General features: G+C 41.8%; 1 protein-coding gene across 1 annotated transcript; it reads right to left on the minus strand.

Annotated features, from left to right (window-relative positions):
* Positions 1-112: 112 nt before the first annotated feature.
* LOC133419620 (5-hydroxytryptamine receptor 3A-like) lies at positions 113-19558 on the minus strand. Its single transcript, XM_061708890.1, has 10 exons — positions 19486-19558; positions 18040-18197; positions 17917-17961; positions 17703-17812; positions 14975-15144; positions 14632-14792; positions 4409-4619; positions 4157-4315; positions 1542-1627; positions 113-554 (listed from the first exon to the last, which is right to left on the minus strand). The coding sequence occupies exons 1-10, from the start codon at positions 19523-19525 to the stop codon at positions 336-338; spliced, it is 1359 nt and encodes a 452-aa protein (XP_061564874.1). The 5' UTR covers positions 19526-19558; the 3' UTR covers positions 113-335.

Genomic DNA, 19558 nt, shown 5'->3' on the forward strand with positions numbered 1-19558 from the left:
TGAAAAGTAAAAAACGAATGTTTTTTACTTATCACAAAAGCAACACAGGGGCTAGTTTTACACAGACATCCAAGCTAATTACAATTATCACAACAGGATCGTTTGAATTCGGTTTACGCTTTTTAAAAATCTAACAGGCTGAAATCATAAGAAATAAATTGAACAGAAAACACAGGATCCATATTTTTCCAAGCAGAACATGACACTGATTTTACTGTATATTTCTACTTCATGTGTGGACTAATAAAGTTTCCATTTCTACTTCCTTTCACAAATACATGAACAGGTTACATATCAACAGACCTACGATAACAAAACAACAGTTTTTCACATTTCTAAGAGTTCCATTCTGTGAAAATGAATAGAAAAAAGAGGAATACAGTGATGATGTAAAATATGAAGAAAGCTTTGTTGATCCTCTTGGCCCAGCAGGCGGACGTCATGTCCTCCTTCCTGCAGCTGAACTGTAGATACGTAGTTTTCTGCAGCTTCCTCAGCTCTTCCAGGATCAGCAGCAGCACGTGGGAGTCACCCAACTGGACGTCATTATTCACCTGCACATTTATCACACGCTGTTATTCGTCTACTCAGTTTCTCTGCTCCGTGTGTCATTTTCCGTATCAGATGGTCGTGATAAGACAATCATCACTGCCTTCTATATAATACACACAGAATGGACACAAAGAGCTGGACAAGTGCTCTGACGCGTCATTAATTGATATAATTTTGGCAAGAGTGGACACCTAAATCCTTAAAAATGGGCAAAACAAGCCAGGCTGGAACATGCCCACTTTACCTTAGTTACCACAAACTATCTCGTTTAGGGTAGCTAAGCTCATGCTAATCTATGATGCTGACTGCTGTAGTCCTGCCTGAGCTGTCGTGCTTATTTGTCTGCTGGACAGACAACTGAGGCTACCTGCAACTGGCTAGCCATGATCCGGTTGAGCAACCTGATCTTTACTTAAGAGGATAAAAATAAAACAGTCAGAAATATCGAACACGCAGTCACAAACCCACCCAGGTTGATGGCTGCAACGCAGCATCACTTCTTAATGACCTCAATAAGCTTTTACTAGATTTGTAGTCTTTTTCGAGCCTTGTGGTCCATAGAGCTAAGCAAAGCTAGGTACCCATTACACCTGGGTGAAGTGAGGAAAGCCGAGAGTAAAGCATCTTTCCCAAGGATGCACAAAGTGACGCTAGTCCCAGGGTTCGAACCCACGACCTTCAGATCCTGAGCTCTAAGCACTAAACACTAGGCCACTCCGCTCCTTTTACTAGATCTGAGAGGGACAGATCTCCCCCCTCCCCCCCCCTGTATTTAACAGCTTTCACCTACACAATCAGCCCATTTTATGGATTATTGATTTCCTCACTAATCAAACACACAGGGGGCTTGTGAATAACTCATGCTCAGATGTTCTCCACGCTTCAACTGGTGTCCATTCTTGTTTTGTTTTTGTTTCTCAACACATGAAGCACAATTCTCCCTCCCAAGAATAACACATTATCTGTACACTACAAGCCACAAGCTGTACCTCCTCAACAACAGGCAGGAGCTCATGCTGCTTCTTGCTTTCAGGCACTTTACAGATGCAGGAACAGCAGGTTTGTCTCTCGTCCTCTGAAAGCAGAAAAGATTTGTTACAAAAATGACCGCACGGGCAATGTAATTCAGAACTATGCATCATTTAGAAAATAAAAAGACAATGTAAGCATGTAGGCAGACTATATAAAAGTGTAGGATGTAGTCATACATCCCCCAAATGACTTGTGCACTAACATTTTAAAGCCTCGGGTTCAGCTTTTTAGTTGTTGCTATCTGAATTTTTGCATCCCTACCGGGCAGACATCATAGCTTGTGCCAACGCCAATATTTCTATTTGATCTATTTTAGTGTTAGAGAGACTGCAAACCACAAAGTTATTAAATAAAATGCAAAACTGATAACTTATGCACAAACATCCACAGAAAATATCAATTAAGTGTACAAACTGAGCAACATTCATTATCCCATCTGCTTCAATAGAAAGGTGTTTTTCTAAGCTCAGTGATGCTCCCTGCTGGGTAATTCATAGAATACAGATTTGATTTGTTTAATGTTTAACTTTTAGTATAGAAAGCTACTGATGTGTCCGATTCTACACAGAACTGGGTAAAAAAAAAAAATTCTTTTTTTTTTAATGCATCAAAATTAACATACAGGGAAGTTGGAATCAGCAAAGACTTTGAGTACATCATGCCAGTGAAATAACAACAAATAGCAAAAACGTAAAATATTTGGAAGTACATTCATATATCAATGCAATTAGTAACTTAATATCAACCTAATCTAATGGAGAACAAATTAAATCAAAATAAATCAAACAAAAATAAATGATACAGAGAGGAGTTACATTAGTATAACATTCAGGGGTTTCCATCTTTAAAATTGTTGAGGTGTACAAGTATAGATTTACATTTATGATTCTTCATATTCTTTATGGATGTGATAAGGCGTTCAATCTCAAAGAGAAAAAGATGAATGTTGGGGGATGATATGGCAAATTTTTGTTTATGAATATGGAACTTCCCCATCAAAAGTACAAAGTTAGTGACATAGTCAATATTCTTCAGGCCATCACTTTGATAAAAAGTAACTATATCTTTCAGAGAGAAGGTATAATTTCTATGCACAAAATTAAATATATGTGACGCTACCTCTTTCCAAAAGGATGAGGTTTTGTTACATTCATAAAACAAATGAACAATAGTGTCCTCTTGCTGTCCACAAAAAGAACACATACTGTCAATATCTACAAATTTTGATATTATCGAGTTAAAGGAGCTTGAGGCTCCTTTTAAGAAATGAGACTCTCTAGCGCCACCCTTCACCACGACGGCCGTCGGGGGTACTGCAGCCAACAGTGAAGCCGGCACGGGAGAACGGGGAGAACGTGCATGCAGCGTCATGTGACGTCACATCCGCAGCCCAGCGCGGGAAATTCGGGACCGAATTGCAGCACATTTTGCAGCACACAGCCTGTTCAAGGAAAAGGAGAGATACACTAGAGGGTTCATTCTTTTGGGTTTGGAACGCTTCATCTGACATTATTACTAGAAAACTTAAAATGTATACAGATTTTTTTCATAAATCTTGCCACAATCCGGCCTCAAGCTCCTTTAACAGGATAAATTCCATGAACAATTTTGAAATGAACTTCTCTCATTTTATTTGTGACAGAATCTGAAAGGTAAAGACCATGTTTTCTTCCAATCAATATCTTCAACCCCTTCTTCTGATTGGTTGTCGCTATTTTCTGTTATAACTTTTGAATGGTTTGACATAGAGAGTCGTGGGTGGTGTCATCGAACTCGGTTTTTAGTACTTGACCTTCGTTGGTGCAAATTAGCCCCGCCCCTTCTTCTGATTGGTCGATATTTCATAGTCCCTATTTTCTGCTATAACTTTTGAATGGTTTGACATAGAAAGTGGGTGGTGTCATTTCTGATATGCTTATGGGGGGCGGTGGCCATGAGTGCGAGGGCCTGTTCATCGCTGCTTGCAGCTTTAATTGATATTACTTTACATTCATTCTGATCAAATCTGTCCCATCATCCTCATGTCATGTGTCGTTACCAAAACTAAATCTGAAACAAGTGCGGCCATAGCTGAAAGGAGGACTAGCAGAGCTTTGCTGGGACTCCCCATCATTTGGACATGCAGATTGTGAGTATAGACTCATTGAGTCTGGCATGCGTTGGCCCGCGAGCTGTAGGTTGGTCCTGAAATGATCTGCAGTGGCTCCTGCAGCGAAGCTACGCGTCCAGGCCTGGCCCACAGCCAGTCACACTGGTCAGTTAGTAAAGTGAATTGCGCAATAAAACATATTCTGTAAAAAAAATATGAATGACTATGACTTTATTCACAGCTCAGAAGTTATTAAGAGAGCTCCTGACTTAGTAGCAAAAGTGATGACAGCAAGTCAATCAAAAGACTATGCCACACCCCTAGTTATACATAAATGAGTTGCTTCATAAAATTTTGAAAAGGTCGGGACTTGAATATGATTGTATAAAACAAAAAAAACAGCCATCATTATAAAGAATAAGATGCTGCATGAACATTATTATTAAGAGAAATATTTTTCAAGGCTGTAAATGGTGCTCTCACCTGCACTGCAGCTTTTAGTGTTGAATTGTTCACGGTCGTCCTCCTGTTTATCATGCAGACGGAGCCTGTCGTGAGAGTCTTTTTCCAGCAGATATGTAACCAGGATTGTCTCCAGCAGACTGAGCAGCATCAGAGCAAAGATCACAATGCAGTAGGTTGCTGAGAGAAGGAAACAGGCAATAAGTACTAAGTAAGTTTTGTTTAAGTTTTTATAACTCCTGCAGGGCACCGTCCCTTTGAGGAAGACTGTACCTATGAGCGGGGTCCTGTTGGACATGGAGGGCAGGATTTCATTCAGGATGAGCAGCAGAACAGAGATAGCCAGCAGCACGGTTACTTTGAAACCCAGCTTCTCCCCTCGATGGTCCGCGATGAGGAAGGAGGCGAGATCTAGACTCAGGAAGAACAGGATGGGCAGCACGAAGTTGATGACATGCAGCAGGGGCCTCCTCTTTATGGTGAACTGGGAAAACGGGCACAGGGGTCAAGATAGAGCAGCAGTGTGTAGACCTGCTCCTGGTGCATGTCAGTGTGGAAAGTCTTATCCCTTTTCAGGCTGGTAATATTGGAAATATTAACAATTTATTAATGTGTGCACCTTTAACTGGATTTAAAATGTATACAAATTAAGTCAAAGCAGGAATTACGAATGCTTTACAAGTTTTAACTTGAACAGATGTGACACAAATAATAATAATAAAAATAATAATAATAATAATAATAATAATAATAATAATAATAATAATAATAATAATAATAATAATAATAATAATAATTATCATTGGTATTATTATTATTATTATTATTATTATAATAATAATAATAATAATAATAATAATAATAATAATAATAATAATAATAATAATTAAAGCTGCAAGCAGCGATGAACGGGCCCTCACGTGTGCAATTTTCACCAATAAAGGTCAAGGACTCAAAACCGAGTCCGATGACACCACCCACGAGTCTTTTTTTTTTTATCAAATTTTTATTTTATTTTCACTCAAACAGAATGTTACATCAATCCCCCCACCCCCACCCTACCCACCCGGACACACATAAAATGAAATAAACTATTACAGACCAGGAAATCACCTATGAAATCAAAATAAAATCGAAACAGGGCGGCTAAAGCAAGCAACAAAAAAAAAAAAAAAAAAAAAAAAAGAGAGAGAGAGTCGCGGATTTGTGAAACAGTGAATATAGAACCTCACGGTGCTAAGCAAGTTAAGTCAAATACACAACAAAAAAAAAAGACATGAGGATCAAAGCAAGCGCTTCAGTGCTTCAGCTGTGGTGAGCCACATATTCACATTCGCCTCTTTGGCCCCATTTATACGGGCTGTCGATAACTCCATGTAAGTAACATCAAGAAAAGTCAAGATCCATTGTTTGATGGACAAAGTATGAGGGGGCTTCCAACGTACTGCTATCATTTTCTTAGCAGCTGTTAGACCTGCTAATATGACCCGTTTCTGACGTTCAGGGACTGGAAGTGCGTAAAGATCATTCAGTAATAACACTGGTATGGTCACAGGTAATGTCTCTGATATGAGTGTCGTCAGCTCAGCGGCCACGCCCTGCCAAAAACGAGCGACGGGGGGGCACTCCCACACCATGTGGAGAAAAGTGCCAGGAGTTTTTAATGTACACAGGGTGCATGAGGGATCACTGATAACTTTCATAAAATGTAGCCTACGAGGGGTCAGGTAGGTCCTATGCACAAAATTATGATGGATCTGTTGATGGTCAGGATTTCGAGAGGCAAGTTTGATATTGGCCCACACCTCGTCCCAGTCAAAATCCTGAACCAGTCCGGGGACATCACCCCTCCACAACCTGTCTACTGGAAGCGTTTTGTAGGAGGCCTCAAGCATGTACAAATACAAAGTGGATACCATTCCCCTCGAGGGTCTATTAGTAATGATCAACTCGTGAAGTGGATGTGTAGGTAGCGGGTGCTGCCAAGGTACACCGTGTGCTTTAAGAGAAGCTCTCAGCTGCAAATAAAAAAAAAAGGAAGTGCCTGGTAAATTGAAGTTATTCTTAATGTCCTGAAAAGAGCGTAAACCATCTAAGCTGAATATATCACCCAAAAACTGTACACCTCCCCTTTCCCACTGAGAATAGGTGATAGGTCTCCCCCCGATCAGCAAGTCCTTATTATTGAAAATTGGTGATTGTAGGTGCCATCTACAAGATATATTACAAATCCTTTCTACAGAGCGCCAAACCCGAATCAGATGGGACACAATGGGGCCGCAGCGCAGCTGACACTGCCTCACAGAGATATTCGCAAATAAAACATCTGCCAAAGACCAAGGGTGCACCATTCTTTCTTCCATCGTGCGCCAGGAAACCGACGTCTGAGAGTCAAACCATGTGACCAGGGGTCTGAGAGAGAAAGACCAATGATAAAATTTGAAGTTGGGAACTGCTAAACCTCCATCTAATCTCTTGCGCTGGACAGTGGCAGATCTGAGGCGGGGTCTCTTGCCATTCCAGATAAATCTTGAAACAGCCGCCTGCAGTTTACCCCAGTATCCAGTAGGGGGAGGGAGGGGGACCATAGAGCTAACAAAGTTTATTCTGGGCAATACATTCATTTTGACAATAGAAATGCGAGCCTGAAGTGAGTTGGGCAGGCTGGACCATCTCTCCAAATCACTCAAGACCTTATTCAGTACCTCAGTATAATTGTGCTTCACAATAAGGTGTAAAGAGGGAAATATCTCAATGCCCAAATATTTGAAATGTGGAACCGAGGGAATATTAGGAGGTAAAACAGAGTCCCTAGTCACTTTGTTCAATGGCAGCAGAGCCGACTTCGACCAATTAATTTTGAACCCTGATAACGAGCCAAATTCATCCAACATTGATAAGAGGTGGGGGGCAGACTGTAACGGGTCGCCAAGAAAGATTAAAATATCGTCAGCGTAAAGCGCCAGGTGGTGGAGTGTGTTATGAACAGTTATGGGCTTAATAACCGGTGATAATCGGATCATCTGCGCTAGGGGTTCAAGAGACAGAGCAAACAGCGTCGGGCTCAAAGGACAGCCCTGACGAGATGATCTAGTTACTGGGAACAGAGTGGAGCAAATGTTACCTGTAAGAACCATTGCAGAGGGGTTTGAGTATAATAGCTGTACCATTTTCACAAAATCGTCTCCAAAACCCATCGCCCCCAACACCGACCACAAAAAGGATCACTCAAGGCGATCGAACGCCTTCATCGCGTCAAGGGATAAAACAGCTGCCGGATGTTTGATGTCTGTTGCGGCGTCGATTACGTGCAACAGTCGGCGGACATTGTCAGAGGCTAGACGCGATTTCATAAAGCCTGTCTGGTCACAGTGAACCAGTGACGAGATATGCGGTTGCAGACGTCGAGAGAGAGCCTAGGCATAAATTTTTACGTCGGCGTTCAACAGACTAAGGGGCCTGTAATTACCACATTCCGTCGGGTTTTTATCCTTTTTCAGTAGTAAGGTGATTACAGCTGTATTCACATCCCTAGAAAAAGAGCCCTTCTCCATCGAAAAATGGATCATACTGAGAAGCAGCGGGCCAAGAAGGTCCCAGAAGGCCGCGTAAAATTCTGGCGGAATGCCATCGAGACCCGGTGATTTGCCCCTTTGCATACTGAGCACAGCCCTCTTAAGTTCTTCAAGAGAAAATGGTTTTGCCAACTCATTTGCCGCCTCCACCGCAAGACGAGGTAACTTTAATTGGGCCAAATAATCGTCACATTTATCTTTGTCGAAAAGTATGTCTGATTCATACAGGTCAGAGTAAAAACTGCAAAAAGAGTCATTAATCTGCATTGGGTCAGTGGTAATAGCTCCTGACTGTAATTTGATAGAGGAGATATCTGAAAACTGCTCATTTGACCTAATCTTCATCGCCAAAAGGTGGCTGGGCCTTGACCCATGAAAATAATAACGCTGCCTAGTCCTGTGGATTAAGAATTCTGATCGGCGTCTGAGGATGGCATTGATTTCTTTTTTGATCACCTCACGCTGCAAGACTATCTGTTCTGAGTAATTAGCAGACAACGCGGATTCTAGTTTTGCAAGTTTGTTTTCCAATTCATGTAATTTAGAAATTTGCATCTTGCGCTGGTTGGAGGAAAACCATGTGGCATTACCCCTGATAAAACCTTTAATTGAGTCCCAAAGTATTCTAGGATCGTCGACTGAACCAACATTGAACTCCAAGAATTCCTTAAGTTTTTCTGTAAATTGTGCCCCAAACTCTTCTTGTCTTAACAGGGTCGTGTTAAGGCGCCATTTTGGTGCACGAGGGGAAGCGTTAATGAGCACCGATGAACAAAGCACACCTTTATGATCGGAGAGGGCCATGGGAAGCAGAGAAACACTGTGAATATTAGAGAAGAGTTTAGGGGACGCAAATATGTAGTCAATTCTTGAGCAAGATTTGTGTCGAGCAGAGAAAAAGGAGTAGTCTTTGATTGATGGATTAGTCGAACGCCACAGATCTGTGAGCCCCAAGCTGCTAGCCCACGTCTGTAAAGCTGTGGACGCTAGTTTCTGATCCCTTGTCTCGGATTTACTTGACCTGTCATTGGCTGCACTCCAAACAGCGTTAAAGTCTCCCCCCACCACTAACGAATAATCATTCAGTTCCAGCATACTATTTGTCAAGTTTTCGTAAAAGACCCTATCAAAACAGTTTGGTGCATACACCGATATGAAGGCAACTTTCCTGCTGCTAATTTCTGTCTTCACAATTGCCAGCCTGCCCTCCTTGTCAGAGCATGTGTCATGGATTTTAACTTTAAAGTTACGTCTGGCAACAACCGCCACACCCTTGGTCTTCGTACCAGACGAGGAGGAAGCTATCACATGATAATGTTTATCTGCCAGGCGTCTGACATCAGCAGCCAAGAGATGCGTCTCCTGTACCAATGCAACATCTATTCTCCTTCTGCGAAATAAACTCAAGGTGCTAATCCTCTTGTGAGGGCTATTCAGGCCGCCCGCGTTCCAGCTCAAAATATTAAGTTCAGGCATAATTTAGAATGAAGCCTCTATAGCGGATGCGGACAGAGACATGAAAACAGCCCCTGCGACCCTCTGAAATGATGAACCCAAGCAGATGTGAGTATAACTTAAAACAGTCAAGCCTCTCTCCCACCACACAAACAGAATGTGAACACAAAATCCACGATGTGAGCCGCTCCACATCAAAACAAATAGTGAAAAAATAAAATAAACGTTTAAACCCACCCCCCACCCAACCCACCCCCCGAAAGGGCCAGAAATATGCCCTAACTAACAAACCTTCCCTAATACTTGATTCCGTGACCATAGTCGGAAATAGGGCAGCAGTAGGGCAGCAGCAGCCAGCCCCTCCCCTCCCAGACTGTATCAATAACGAAAAACATGTCAAAGAAGTCATCCCTTCAAAACTTAGAACTACATGCATGAACCGTGCACAAGGAGCTGCGTGTAAAAATGTACCGACCTATTTATGATGCATGAGATACAACACAATAGCCATAATTAAAACTATAAGACTGAGGTAGCTGCCTTACCATTAAAGTGTTGGCTACACCAAGGGCAAAACTGAGATCTACCCCCTGATGTGAGAAAATCTCTTGAGCGTGTAAAAACAGAAATGCCCCTCTGCTAAGGCTGCAATATACCATAAAACTAAAGATAAATCAAATCCAGCAGGAATTCTGTGGTGACAACGGTAACTTATAACACTCATGAAGATCAAAGTTGTTGACATTGCACATAACCATGACAGCAGTGACTGATATTATTAGAAGAGAGAGAAAGAGAAAAAAAAAAAAAAAAAAAAAATCTATCCAGTCTTGAAGCTAAACAGTCACTTTAAGAAGTTCAAAATGTTGAGCATATACGTCGCCAACTTATAACTATGACAGCAGTGAGTGACATTTTAGAAAGAAAAAATTAATAAATCAATTAAAAAAAAAAAAAAAAAAAAAAAAAAAAAAAAAAGTCCAGCCTTGAAGCTAAACAGTCCCTTCAAGAAAGTTCAAAATGCTGAGCATATACGACGCCAACTTATAACTATGACAGCAGTGACTGACACTTTAGAAAGAAAAAATAAATAAATAAATCAATTAAAAATAAATAAATAAATAAAATAAATTAAAATATTAGAACAACTCAGACTGTTAATAAGAGCAGTAGAAATAAAAAAAGGGGGATTTTCGCCTTATAAAAGGGATTAAACCCGCATCTGGAGAAATCCAATCTTTAAACTAAACAGTCACTTTAAGAATGTTCAAAATGTTGAGCATATACGTCGCCAACTTATAACTATGACAGCAGTGAGTGACATTTTAGAAAGAAAAAATTAATAAATCAATTAAAAAAAATAAATAAATAAAAAAAAAAAAAAAAAAAAAAAAAAAAAATGTCCAGCCTTGAAGCTAAACAGTCCCTTCAAGAAAGTTCAAAATGCTGAGCATATACGACGCCAACTTATAACTATGACAGCAGTGACTGACACTTTAGAAAGAAAAAATAAATAAATAAATCAATTAAAAATAAATAAATAAATAAAATAAATTAAAATATTAGAACAACTCAGACTGTTAATAAGAGCAGTAGAAATAAAAAAAGGGGGATTTTCGCCTTATAAAAGGGATTAAACCCGCATCTGGAGAAATCCAATCTTTAAACTAAACAGTCACTTTAAGAATGTTCAAAATGTTGAGCATATACGTCGCCAACTTATAACTATGACAGCAGTGACTGACATTTTAGAAAGAAAAAATAAATAAATCAATTAAAAAAAAAGAAATAAATAAATAAATAAATCAATTTAAAAAAAAAATAAAATAAAATAAAATAAAAATAAATAAAAAATGTCCAGCCTTGAAGCTAAACAGTCCCTTCAAGAAAGTTCAAAATGCTGAGCATATACGTCGCCAACTTATAACTATGACAGCAGTGACTGACACTTTAGAAAGAAAAAATAAATAAATCAATCAATTAAAAATAAATAAATAAATAAAATAAATTAAAATATTAGAGCAACTCAGACTGTGAATAAGAGCAGTAGAAAAAAAAAATATATAAGAGGGATTAAACCCGCATCTGGAGAAATCCAGTCTTTAAACTAAACAGTCACTTTAAGAATGTTCAAAATGCAGAAATAAAGTCTTATATGCGAATTACCTTGTTCCACCACTAGAGCCAGCGCATAAAGTTAAATGGAATATGAAGCGTGAAAGAAAAAGAGATGTCCATTCACCGTGATCCGTTGCGGCATACATCGTTCAGGAATATTATCAGCTGATGAGTCCCACATCCATCCAGGCGATGTGACGGGGACGCTATGGATCCTCCGCCGCCGCCGCCTGCGCGGCGCCGGCCCGCGTGTGTCGGCTCACAGCCCCGCCAGCCAGAGCCCGAGGGGACCTCTCCTGCGTCGTTCTCGGCTGAGAGTTGAGGAAATCCTCCGCTTCTCTGGGGTTGTTGAAGACACGATAATCCGAACCATCCTTGACTCTGAGGGTCGCTGGATAGAGGAGGAAAAATTCAACCCCTCTCTCGCGCGCGGTGTCCATCGCCTGGGTGAAAGCCTGACGCCGCTTGACTGTGTGATTACTATAATCGGCGGCAAATCTCACTCTCCTGCCGTCAATGGTGACCGGGTCTTTCCTCGCCGCCCGGAGAATATCCTGCCGTGTCGTGTAGCGGAGTACGTTGAAGATGAGAGTGCGGGGCCGGTCTCCTGCAGGACGTCCATTGTATATGCGGTGGGCCCGCATGATCTCCGGTTGCCCAGGCTGAAGAGACGGGAACCACTTCGGGAGTGTGCGGTTCAGGTATTGCACGCCGTTCGATCCCTCGACACCCTCTTTCAAGCCGATGATGCGTATGTTGCAGCGTCTATTCCTGTCCTCCTTGTCCGCCATCTTGAGTTCCAGTGCGCCCAGCGCCGCCTCGTGGTTTGCAACCGTCCTCGAGTTATCATTGACGGTGCTTTTCAGAGTCAAAATATCCGCTTTCACCACACCAATACTGGCCGATAGTGAGGTCAGCTCAGATTGAATCGTGTCCAGCTTGTCCTCTGTGGATTTAGCCGTCTCGTTGAGTTGTACGAACCGCGGCTCTAGATATTCACGTTGTCTCTCCATTAGCATGTCTGCCATAGCTTCCTGTTCGGAAACACGAGCTCCTTTGTTCGACTTCGTAGAGCCTCCACCTGTACTGTTCTTCTTCCCAGCCTCCGTCATTTTGTCACAAGCAATTAAAAACGTCACAAATATCCGGGTAAAAATAGACTTAAAGGGATAAACTAGGTAAAAACGGGGAGGTTAGGGCAAGCGCGAAGAGCCTAAGCTGCCATCTTGTCCGGCCGGTCACGTGACCCCCAAAGGACACCACCCACGAGTATTTATGTCAAACCATTCAAAAGTTACTGCAGAAAATATGAACTATCAACTATCAACCAATCAGAAGAAGGGGCCGGGCTAATTTGCAACAATTATGTTCAAGTGCTCAAAACCGAGTCCGTTGACACCATCCAGGAGTCTTTATATCAAACCATTCAAAAGTTATGGCAGAAAATAGGAACTATCAAATATGGACCAATCAGATGAAGGGGGGGGGGGGGCGCTTTTTGGCGTCTATCGTCGCCACGGTAACGCTTTTGACTGAGAAAAGTAATGTGCGTTGTCGCAGGATGGAGACGCACATTTTGATGTATAACACACCTGGGTGCACGTTACGGTTCGGGCCGTAACTGCCGAAGGAATGGCATAAATTGCGCCAAACTTACACGATTAATTGAAAATGGCCGACTTCCTGTTCGGTTTCGGCCATGGTGCCAAGAGACTTTTTTTTTAAGTTGCGACATGATACAGGTGTCTACCGATTTTAGTGCATGTACGTCAAACCATATTGTGGGGCTTGAGGCACAAAGTTTTCCAGGGGGCGCTGTTGAGCCATTAGGCCACGCATGCAAACCATTAAATATCACATTTTTCACCAGGCCTGGCTTGCGTGCAAAATTTGGTGACTTTTGGGGCACGTTTAGGGGGGCAAAAAGGCCCTCCTTTCGTCAGAAGAAAAACGAGGATAAAAACAATTCCTACAGATACAATAGGGCCTTCGCACTGTCAGTGTTCGGGCCCTAATAATAATACAAAAAGACAATCTAGATGGATAATCTGGACTCCACCTCCTCAAAAATAGCTGTGTGAAGAGAGCTGAAAAGAGGGAACTTTAATGTTTGTGATGTTTTCCTATTATTGTCAGGGCGATACGTGGGGACCAAAGTGTCCCGAGTCCCACCATTTGTCCAGCTTTCAACCTCGTCTACCTACGACCTGCCTACCGTGGCAGAATGTGATGCAGACATTTCTATACACTAATACCAGTCAGGCACCATGGAGGTCGGCACAGACGCAGCTTCACGTTCACAAAGATAAGCATGTCAATGACGGTGGCGGGTGAAGGATAAGAGGAGGATTAGCTCATTATGACGCATTGCAAGTGTCACCTGAGGGTCCTCGTCTTCAGTCAGACAGCAACACCCATCAAATAGTGACAGCGGTCATTGACTAAGTTTCCATTACAGTTTTGGTGCAAAACAAAATGTTGACAAAAAATATGGACTTTTGTTCAGTTTTCTAGGAAAAACACCCAATGTTTACAAAAGAAACAGCATATATGGGCGTATTTCTACTAGGTTTATTTTCTATCTGCAATTCCACTTCAAGGGTAATGTAAAGGCACCTACTACTATAGCTCTTTGTAAGTTTGCATGCTTCTTTTTCAAATCTTCACACGTTTAAAAATCCTGTCATGAATCTAAAGAAACATCCAGAAACAAAGAGCATTGCTTGGGGAAATAAAATTGTAATATTAAATCTTCTGCTCTGAGGAGCAAACACATCTGTGTGCCAGTAAAGACTCTAACATGACACAAGCTTCTACTATTGTTTTGGGCTCCCATATCGAGTTCACATCTGCAGGAACATCGTGATCTTCCTCTCCACTCAGCTTCATGCTGCATTCATGCCGTAGCTCAGAGAGTACGTGCAAAGCTTTAACTCTGACGTCCAGAAAGCTGCACCTTAAAGACGTGGTTAAAAAGGGTGATTATCTGCTGAACCCTTGTATGACTTTGACCCAAAAATGTAAAAGATGTTTTATTAATGCCTCAATAATCAAATGTGCATCATAACTCTCCTTTAATGCTTGAATTAATCCAGATAACGATTTCTTCAAATCTATGGAGTCTCCTGGAGAGATTTAAATGTAGTATTTTTGGCTTTGGTGTTTTAATGATCAAAATATCCCAGTTATCATGTGATCTGGACATTTGATTACAAATAAAACTTTCTCACTTCATAATGTACAAATATACAACTTTAGATCCATCAGCACTTACACGTCTCCAACATGTTTTTTTTTTTTTTTTTAAACCTATTTTAGTTTTTCCTTGCGTAGCGTAGCGTGGCGTACCGTGTACGTGAGCATTTCCCAGGGTGTTTCGTCAAAGGTGACGACAACGTTGTTGATGGATACTTGGAGGAACTCCCACTCTCCCTGAGTCATTATTATCTCTCTGGAAAACTGCGTGGCCCGAGAGGAGTTTGAAATAGGAACAATTTGCATTTCATTTACTGCAGTGAGAGAAGAGAGAAAAAATTCAATAAGCCATGACGATGATAACGCTGACTGAGATTCTGTCTGGTGCCTGCTGAAGTAAGAGGAGTGCTCTGCAGAAATCTGTTTTCCTGGCTTATATGCCCTGCCCTTGGAGTCATACGCTGTGCACACTGATGTGCACGCTTTTCTCACTCACCGCTGAACGATGCAGAGCTAATGGAAATGTTGCATTCCTGTGTGTCGAAGGGGAACTTGTGGACGTCCATCTTGCAGGTGCTGACCACCCTCATGTCGTCATCAAACGAGACCGTCCCGTCATGAAACACAAACATGTATGGATTCTGAGGGGAATTATCCTTTTCTACCCTGAGAAAACACACACACACACACACACACACACGCACACACTCAGCCCTTTTCTTGGTGTTTTTGTCAAGTATTTACGCAGCATCTCGTTTCACAGATATGAGAGTTCCTGCTATCATCAAGTCGCCCTGAGAACAATATTAAATCAGTTTTATGTACTTTAATTAAAGTGAGCACACAGTGAAGTTATTAATTTACTAAACTAACGAGGAACATTTAGCATCAGCAAATATTAAGCTATTATTAACTGGCACATCTGTTTATTTACAGTTTTTTACATCACAGGCTTTTAAACAGCATACTGTATCTGTGTCAAATGCATTTAAATTGCTTCTGAAATTAAATGACTTCACTTAAAGGGAAAGTTCGTTTTTTTACAACCTGGACCTTATTTCTGGCATTTTTTATGGTCGTATACTCACCCAGAAAAGTTTGGTGTCATTTGGAGTCCTTCGGAAGATATTAGGAGTTTCTTGTGAGCCGCTTCTCCATATAACGGTAGTGAACGAGGCACCGCGGGACACAGACGATGCAGCGTCTAAATAACACATTATTGCAGCGAAACTCGTTCATTTCTTTTATGAATCACTAGATCTGCTTCCAGGACCTGTTGTCTACATCCGGGGCTGTGTGTGTAACAAATAAATCAGTTTGTAAACAAGACCTCTGAACTCATGACGTCATCTCTGTGCGCGCGTCCCAGACCCAGCTCTGTGTACAGCTGGAGTTCGCTACTGTTAGTTTACTGTTAGTTATTTGAAACATGTCTGAATATTTGTCAAATTCTGAGGTTGTGGACGACGACTTTGAATATGATGGACGTCCTTACCGTTTTGAGCCAGAGTATACGGCTGAAGAGCGAGAGACACCCGAGAGAGAGAGAACCTGTCCGGGATGCGCGCACAGAGATGACGTGATGCAGGTCAGAGGTCTTGTTTACAAACTGATTTCCTTGTTACACACACAGCCCCGGATGTAGACAACACGTCCTGGAAGACGCGCAGAAGCAGATCTAGTGATTCATAAAAGAAATGAATGAGTTTCGCTGCAATCATGTGTTATTTAGACGCTGCATCGTCTGTGTCCCGCTGTGCCCCCATTCGCTACCATTATATGGAGAAGCGGCTCGCACAAAACTCCTAATATCTTCCGAAGGACTCCAAATGACACCAAACTTTTCTGGGTGAGTATACGACCATAAAAAATGCCAGAAATAAGATCCAGGTTGTAAAAAACGGAACTTTCCCTTTAAGGCTTCTGCAACCTCACAATGTCTTCAGACAGCTGAAAGAAGCCTCTAAGATTTCATTTCTGTGGCAGCCCTTGAAATGAGGACGTTTTCCCAGATTTGATCAGGTGACTCAGTCAAGCGACGGTGTTGAGAGAGTGAAATGAGCCTCCTCCATCGCGTGGCTGGACCAGAGGAGTTCAGTCATCTGAGGGACCCGGAGTGGAGTCGCTGCTCCTCCACCAGGAGGAGGTGAGCCTGTTAAGGTGGTTCTGCATCTGGTGAGGATCCATCCTGGGTGCCTCCTCAGGGAGGGGTTGTGGGCGTGTCCAACCAGCTGGAGGCCCGGGGGAAGATCCAGGACACGCTGGAGAGGTTATATCTCTCAGCTGGCCTGGGAACGCCACGTTATTTCCCCCGGGGGAGCTAGTGGACGTGGCTGAGGAGACGGGGGTCTGGCCCTCATTCTGCTGCCCCCACGACCCGATCCCAGGACAGGAATTTAACTAATCTAAATCACCAACGCCAAAAGGGGGCTAACTGTGACAGATATAAAGCTGGTGTCTTCCAGCTGGTTCCTTCTGCACATTTGCAAGATGATGCCGTGAAGGACGACAAATACGAGGCTTCAAAAGCACTCGCTACTGCCACTCAGGGGGGCCCGGCCCTCCTTGTGTACAGTTTATGGTTTAACCATCATTGCTCTGCTTTGGAAATTCACACACAACAAAGACAGGGGGCACCTCATGCTGGTGAAGTTGTAACTCCATTCCATGTCCATGTCATACAATGTCTTCAAATTTAATCTTAGGAATTGGTTGATCGATCATCAAAGATGCGAACATTAATGTGTATACTACCGATGTGGGGATGAACTGTGTATATTGTAAGGGTTGAATTATATATGTTATATGTTACTGCTGATGTGTTTGTACTTGTGTTTTAATCTTTTTTTTACTAGGTACTAGCCTATTATTTCTGGCAGGGGGACTGCCAATGTAAACTAGCCTTTTGGCTACAATTGGGTACATTTACATTTTATTTTATGAAATGTTTCTTAATGTACGTTGTCCCTCTCTAACAAATAAAAATAAACTGAAACTGAAACTGAAACTCAGAGTTTTCTCCACTTCAATTCTTTAAAATGTATTAAAAAAAATGTCATAACACTGATGAAAATAAAATACAGTGGATGACATGAGGGTGGTTGTGTGTCTTTATCTTCTGAGGACAGTTTACTGCCTCACCAGCTGTTTCACAACAACATCAACAGGTTGGCTATATGTTGTGTATAAATGTGTGTGTGTCTGCGTGTGTGATCCAGACTTACATCTCATAGAAGAAGAGGTCCGGTGCCCAGAGCAGGTCTCGGGGAACTGAAACGTGAGTGATTCCACAGAAGTCATCGGGATCCCAGGAGATGCGTTCATCTCTCCATCGCTGCAGAAGATACAGATAGAATGAAACACAACTTGAAAACAGACCTGTAGAATCAGCCCCCCCCCCCCCCTAGAAAAAAGTCAAATTTGATCCATTTAGCTCACCACTGACGCCCAGAGGAAGGGAATAAAAGTCTGAGTTTTCTCAACCTGGGAATAGACACAAGAGTCAGAGCAGTTGACGATGAATCGTACGTATGTACAGATGCTCGGCGATGCCGCACTTACCACCGCCAGGATGGCATACAGGACGAGGTTGAGCTTCACCACAGTGACGTGTGTGTGGTCCAGAACCGGCCGGGTCAGTTTATACACGCTGTTATCTGTGGTCAGGTTCAGGTAGTCCAGGATGTCCTGGTAACTGCACACTTTACACGACACCCCATCTGCAGAGAAACGGCTGTCAGCTAATTTGTTGTTACGTGAAACCCAACTTTCCTCTGACTTAACATTTCAGAGGCTCTTAGTTTGCTGGATGGTTGTTTTATTACCAGTTAACCTGACGTTAATGTTTTTGGACGGTTAGAGGCAGTACTCGAGTTGTAAAAAAAGAAATCAGGGGGGATGGTGGATTTTATCATATGGGGAGAGATAATTTGTGCTGATTACAAATAATATTATAGATGACAAATAATAGCACTGACCAAAACACCTGCAGAAATACTGCAGGAATGACATAGCAGCAGTTAAATGCAGCCTTCTGTAAGCTTTAAATATCCACTGGGCTTACAACAAATACATCAAAACACAAAAATAAAAAACAGTTTTCTGAACTTATCAATATGACTCTGTCCTTCACAGGATACGTAAAATGGATCACTGCAAAAAAAAAATCTCATTACACTTAAAACAAGACTCATCACTGCAAAAAACAACAATTTTCTCCTGTTTCAAGTAGATTTTCACTTAAAATACGTAGAAAAATCTGCATGTGGAACAAGATTTTATTGCTTGTAATGAGAAGATAAATCTTGTCCCATTAGCAGATTTTTCCTAATTATTTCAAGTGAAAATTTACTTGAAACAGGTGAAAATGGTCAAATAAGTTATTTTTCTGGTGTTATTTTTCTGGTGATGACTCTAAATGTTGAAATAGCAGTAAAACCATATTCATTGATGAAATGACATAAGGGATGGAAAGGGGGGATGATTTTGACTGTTTTTATTTCCCCCCTCATCTCCAGTACTGGTTAGAGGAGGCTGGAGGTTCCTATGCAGGCATGAGGGGGACACGAGGACTCAGAAAGGTTCCTGGTGGGCGTCACACCAGGAACCCTCTTGCTGTGAGGGAACAGTGCTAACAAGCAACCCACCACTCATCAACATTTCAAATAGGAGATAATATATTGCTAAGATAAACTCTCAGAAGAGGGTGCAAAAACCTTAAAGAGGAAAAAAAAGGATCATAAACACTTTTTTTTAGCTCAGTCTTTACTTTTTGCTCTGAAAGTTTGCCATAAATATGAAAACTGTGCTCTTTTTATAAAAAGAAATATGCCATTTTAATACAGAAGAAAAACTAAAAGGAAAAATTCTTGATTTCGGTCACACATCATAATTTCATCTCTTCCTTGAGTTTGAGTTTTGATCATGAAACACACCTAACAAAAATGTTGTACACCAGCCTCACGGGGCACAATAGTGGAACGGAAATGTAACCTGGAAGCCACTTACCTGTGAGGATGAGCAGGAGGAGGAAAGCAGCACACCTCATGTCTGCAGGGTTAGGTTGGGCTGCGTCCAGCTG

This window comes from Cololabis saira, chromosome 19 (assembly GCF_033807715.1).
Source record: "Cololabis saira isolate AMF1-May2022 chromosome 19, fColSai1.1, whole genome shotgun sequence".
Lineage (NCBI taxonomy): Eukaryota > Metazoa > Chordata > Actinopteri > Beloniformes > Belonidae > Cololabis > Cololabis saira.